The sequence below is a fragment of the Octopus bimaculoides genome, chromosome 2 (assembly GCF_046866305.1).
Source record: "Octopus bimaculoides isolate indiv1 chromosome 2, ASM4686630v1, whole genome shotgun sequence".
Taxonomy (NCBI): domain Eukaryota; kingdom Metazoa; phylum Mollusca; class Cephalopoda; order Octopoda; family Octopodidae; genus Octopus; species Octopus bimaculoides.
In genome coordinates, this window is record NC_142929.1 from 70,244,573 (window position 1) to 70,249,824 (window position 5,252).

Below are 5,252 nucleotides of genomic sequence, written 5' to 3' on the forward strand. Positions count from 1 at the left end.
ACTACATATGATCAATACTAGAGTTTCTGTTTTTACTTTGATTCTCATCACATTTTTTTTTTTTTTTTGTCAAGGGAGAAGGCTATGCCTGTATAGTAGCGTATCTGGTGGTGCAGACTGTCTGCCCTAGCTGTATAGGCTGGGAGTGCTGGGGCGTAACCGCACAGGCTGCGGAGTAGACAATAGCTGGATTTGAATTTAGAATGTGGGAGAAATATCATGATACATCTGGTCCGACATTCTTACAGTTCTGCTAATCCACCAGCTTTGATTAGTACCTATTTATTGACCCCTCTCCTCTCCTCAAAGCATGAAAAGCAAAGTTGACCTTGGCAAGGCAGCAAGCAGTCTTTGCACTCTAATGAACATTTGCCAATTTATTTAAACCTTCTAGCTGCATCTAAAATGTTTTCTTTACAGGTACTTATTTGTCTATTGACTTCATACTCTATCTGTGACAAATGTTCCTAAGATAAGGACATTTGCCTTGATACAATGTTAAAGCATTTTTGTTTTTTGTTTTTCTAATCTGATAGAAACTAGGTGCAGGCATGGAAGTGTTGATAAGTAGCTTGCTTTCCTACCATGTGGTCTCGTGTCAATTCCACTGTGTGGCACATTAGGCAAGTGTCTGCTATTATAGCTTCAGGCTAATCAAAGCCTGGTGCAGTGGTTCCCAAACCATGCGCCATGGTGCACTGCAAGATATAATTAGGTGCACCTCAAAAAAGTAAGATTATATTTCAAAATATGAAAAATACAAACCGAAATTCACAAGAAAGTTCATATATTAATGTCAAAGTGGCAAAAAAACTGAATACTAAGTTCTAAACTAAGAACGAGAGGTGATGTGTCATTCAATTCATTTAGGCTAATTATGGTATGACTGTGTTATTTAATTTTTAATCTGAAATTTCCTAGGGATAAGAACTAAATTAGAATCAATCCATCCTTGAAAATGATGTCTTGTGAACATATTGAGTGCACGACTGTTTCAATTTATTTCGGTTGTAGCCTCAGCAGTTTTCATCTCAATAATGAATGTGAAAATAAACTATTGGACTAAAGTATACGATGTTGAACTAAATCTTTTTAATATGTCTTTACGTATTGTAGCTGTATTTCAATTTTTTCATTCATATAGTGGTGAGAATTTTCATCTTTTCAATTAATTTTGAAAGACTTCTCAAAGAGTCCGATAATATGACTTGCTGCCACTTTTCACAGCTCACTGGTCACTTGTCTCAGTTTGACTCTGTTGGTAATCTGTGCTCTTTGTGCGAGCCAATTCATATTAACAGACTAAATTACCCATAAAATGGAAAAGTTTGGTAAGAAGAACATAACCGTGTCGATTATGAATCTGAAAGTGAATGTTCGTCAAAAGCAATTAAGCATAGTGATAATAACACGAAAGCTTGACCCAATTGTAAATACTGCAATAGCTATTTAAAGTTTGGGTTTCATTGATCTAGCAACAAGGATCAACCTCTTCTGCTGTGTGTTGTTTGTGGTGAAAAGATGTCTAATGACAGCATGTTGCCCAGCAAGTTGAAACAACATTTTACAACCAAACACACATCTTCAATGTAAAGATTCGAATTCATTCCAAAGACTGCTAGAACAGCAATCTAAACAAAGAAACTATTTTGGAAAAAGGATGAATGCTTCTGAAAAGGTTCAAGTTGCATCTATTGAGATGGCCAAAATGATTGCACTACAAACTAAACTGCATACTTTAGCCGAGTTGATTATCTTACCCGCTTGTAGAAAGATGGTTAAAACCATATTAGGTGATGAAGCCGAGCAAGAAACAAGCAAGATTCCACTCTCAAATAATACAATCCAAAGGAGAATTATGGATTTATCTGCTGATATAGAGGAAAATGTACTGAACAAACTTCAGAACTCAGAATTTGCTCTACAGGTTGCCGAATCAACTGGTATTAGCAACAAAGCACAATTACTTACATTTATTCACTTTATTCATGGTAACTAAATCATAAATCCATTGTTTTGTTGTGAAGAAATGCCACTCATATTTTTGCCATTTATCTGCCTACCTCGAGAAATAGAGTTTATCCTGGAATTCATGGGGCACTATCTATGATGGGCTCTATTAAAGGTTTTGTATCTCTTGTACAACAGCAAAATCCTAATGTCATACATACTCATTGCTTCCTACATAGGGAGGTACTAGTTTCAAAAACAATACCTATTGAGTTAAAGCAAGTATTATACCAAGTTGTTGAAATGGTTAATTATATTAAAAGCAGGCCATTGAAGTGTTGCTTATTTGAACAAATATGTGTTGATATGGATTCTCAACACATGCACACAAATGTCAGATGGCTTTCAAAAGGTAAGGTGCTACATCACAGATATGAACTCCAGAAGGAATTGCATGCATTTTTCAAAGAAGAAAAATATGACTGCTTCTTGGAATATCTACAATGTTCATTTTGGGTTTCCAAACTGGAGTATTTAACAGAGATATTTGCACAACTTAATAGCGTCAATACAAGTATGCAAGGTAGAGATGAAAACATTTTCACTTTGACAGATAAGCTGGTTTCATTTTTAAAAAATGTAATTTGGAAAAATTGAGCTGAAGGTGGTAACTTTGAAATATTTCCCTTAATATGTAAAAGCTGCAAAAAAGAAATGATTCCTGTTGTATTTGAACATTCGACAAATCTGGAAGAAAACATAAACTTTTATTTTTCGTCATTGAACACAGAAAGAGTATGATCGGGTTTGAATCCCTTCATAAAGTGCCATCTAATATTGGTCTGAAAATATGAGAAGAGAAATTTACATCTATATACAGTAATCGTAGACTTAAAATCAAGTATGCTGAGTTACCTATTGATATATTTTGGAGAATACACCACAGTAACAAAAAAGGCTTTATCCGTTTTGATGCAGTTTTCCACATCATATTTATGTGAGTTGGGATTTTTAACCTTCAATAACATCAAATCCAAAAAAAGAGAGAAGCTCCATTGCATCAAAAAAGAAATGAGGGTTTGTCTTTCTCAAATATGTCCCAATATTGAAAACCTTTCTAAAAAACATCAAGCGCATGTTTCTCATTGATAACTTTGCTTCAAATATTGAATAAAGGGTAAGTACATGCAGTTTTTCTGTATTTTTAATTATCTGTATATTACTTTTCTAGTTTATGCTATGCTAATATATATAAAACCCCTTTTGAATAAATTTTAGAATTTATGTACAAAGTGCGCCAAAATATTTTGACAACTTGTAAGGTGTGCCATGAATAAAAAAGTTTGGGGGCCACTGGTGTAGTGAATGGATTTGGTAGACGGAAACTGAAAGAAGCCTGTTGTGTGTGTGTGATGTAGTGAGATGTGGGCCCTGTATGCAGAGGACATGTAAAGGCTAGAGAAGAATGAAGCTGGTGGTATATTCTACTGAATGTGCAATGACAGTGCTAGTGTACTGAGAGAAAAAGTTAGGCACAAGAGGAATTAGATGCAGTGTGCAAGAGAGAAGACTGTGATGGTTTGGTCATGTGATATGTATGGATGTAGAGAGTTGTGTATAGAAGCACCAATCACTTAAAGTGGATGTAAGGAGATCCAGGAAGACTGGGACAAAGTGCTGAAGACCAATCTCAAGACACTGAGCCTCACAAAGGAGGGCCAAGACATCTGGTGCCTTGCTGTATTCAAGAAGACCTTCCCACCAAGGCAGAATTGATACTAGTGCTGGTACCATGTAAAAAGTGCCCAATACACTTTGTGTGGAGGTTGGTGTTAGGAAGGGTATCCAACTGCGGAAACCATGCCAGAACAGACAATGGAGCTTGGTGCCATCTCTAGCTTTGCCAGCACCTATCAAACCATCCAACCCATGCCAGCATGGAAAACAGACAGTAAATGATGATGATTATGTGTGTGTGTGTGTTGATCTGGACATCATGAGGTGGTTGTAAATAAGCATGATGTTGTTTTGTTTCCAGTCTTCTGTGAAAAACATGTCTGGCCATGGGAAAATATTACTTTACTTAGAAACAAGTGTGGGTTAGCAACAGGCAAGACATCCAAACATAGAAAATTTGCCCCAACAAATCTCGTTTCACTCATGTGTGATGTTAAAAGATGATATTAGAAAAAAGCCCGCAAAAAACTACTGAATCAACATCAAAGTGCCAAATTCTGGTATGAGTTTTTATTAATGTCTTATCAGAGAAAAACAAGATTTATAAAGAGAGGAAATGGAATGTGATATTGACAATCGCTAAATTTTTTATACAGATCCTTTTGAGACTGTTTTATTGCCTATGACACAAAATGTTTACTTTTATAGTGTTTATATTTAAGTTACAACTGTCAACCAAATACCAGTTAAGGTATTGAGGCTAAAGTATGGTAGAGGGATAGCACTATCTATTCTTGTCTCTGTATCATACTTTAGCCTCATCACCTGGCATAAAGACCCCTCCTACATTATTACTCCACCTCCAGTTGAGGGATCTTGCCTTGCAAGTTACTTGGTGACATGTAAAATGTACTCAGTTCACTCAGTAAAGTGGTTGGCATTAGGAAGGGCATCTAGCCATAGAAACCATACGAAAGTAGACCTCTAGCTCACCAGCTCCTGTCAAAACCATCTAACCCATGCCAGCATAGAAAATGGATATTAAATGATGGTGTCAGTTGTTTTAATCAATGCAACTGAATTCTTGATTAATTTCAAAATAAATAGAAACTTACGTTGCATAAGGGTCAAAGGCACCAAATAAAATGTCTCCAGCTAGGAATTGAAACTAATAACAAGCTGTAACAGTGAGTCTACCTATACTACTAAACACTCAGGACTAAACACTCAGTATATTATTTGCAAATCTAGTCTAAAATTCATTTTCAAACTTCAGCTAGAATTATACTGAATACTTTTTAAATGTTGATCCTTATTTATCTTCTACCAGAAAAATTGCAAGGCTATAATAGAAGACACTTGCCCAAGGTGTCATACAGTGGGACTGAACCTGGGATCATGTGGTTGGGAAGCAAGCTTCCTACCACACAGCCATGCCTGTGTCTATATTTGTGTGTGTGTGTGTGTGTGTGTGTGTGTGTGTGTATGTGTATGTGTATGTGTGTGTCTTGACATGATTGTGATAGTTGTAAATGAATGTTACTGTCAAGTGTATCCATTTCCAATATTCTGTGAAAAACATTTCTGGCCATGGGGAAATATTACCCTGCTTGGAAACAGGAAGG

General features: G+C 36.1%; 2 protein-coding genes across 2 annotated transcripts; both read left to right on the forward strand.

Annotated features, from left to right (window-relative positions):
• The first annotated feature begins 1,660 nt into the window (after positions 1-1,660).
• Positions 1,661-1,999, forward strand: LOC149137109 (protein ZBED8L-like). Its single transcript, XM_089338407.1, has one exon. The coding sequence runs from the start codon at positions 1,661-1,663 to the stop codon at positions 1,997-1,999; it is 339 nt and encodes a 112-aa protein (XP_089194533.1).
• Positions 2,000-2,109: 110 nt separating this feature from the next.
• LOC106869234 (zinc finger BED domain-containing protein 5-like) lies at positions 2,110-2,607 on the forward strand. Its single transcript, XM_014914884.1, has one exon. It carries the CDS (start codon positions 2,110-2,112, stop codon positions 2,605-2,607), a length of 498 nt encoding a protein of 165 aa, XP_014770370.1.
• Positions 2,608-5,252: the final 2,645 nt, after the last annotated feature.

Bases quoted from the DNA above. Each gene is read 5' to 3' on its own strand.
- LOC149137109 (XM_089338407.1), top strand. From the start codon at position 1,661: ATGAATGCTTCTGAAAAGGTTCAAGTTGCATCTATTGAGATGGCCAAA.
- LOC106869234 (XM_014914884.1), top strand. From the start codon at position 2,110: ATGGGCTCTATTAAAGGTTTTGTATCTCTTGTACAACAGCAAAATCCT.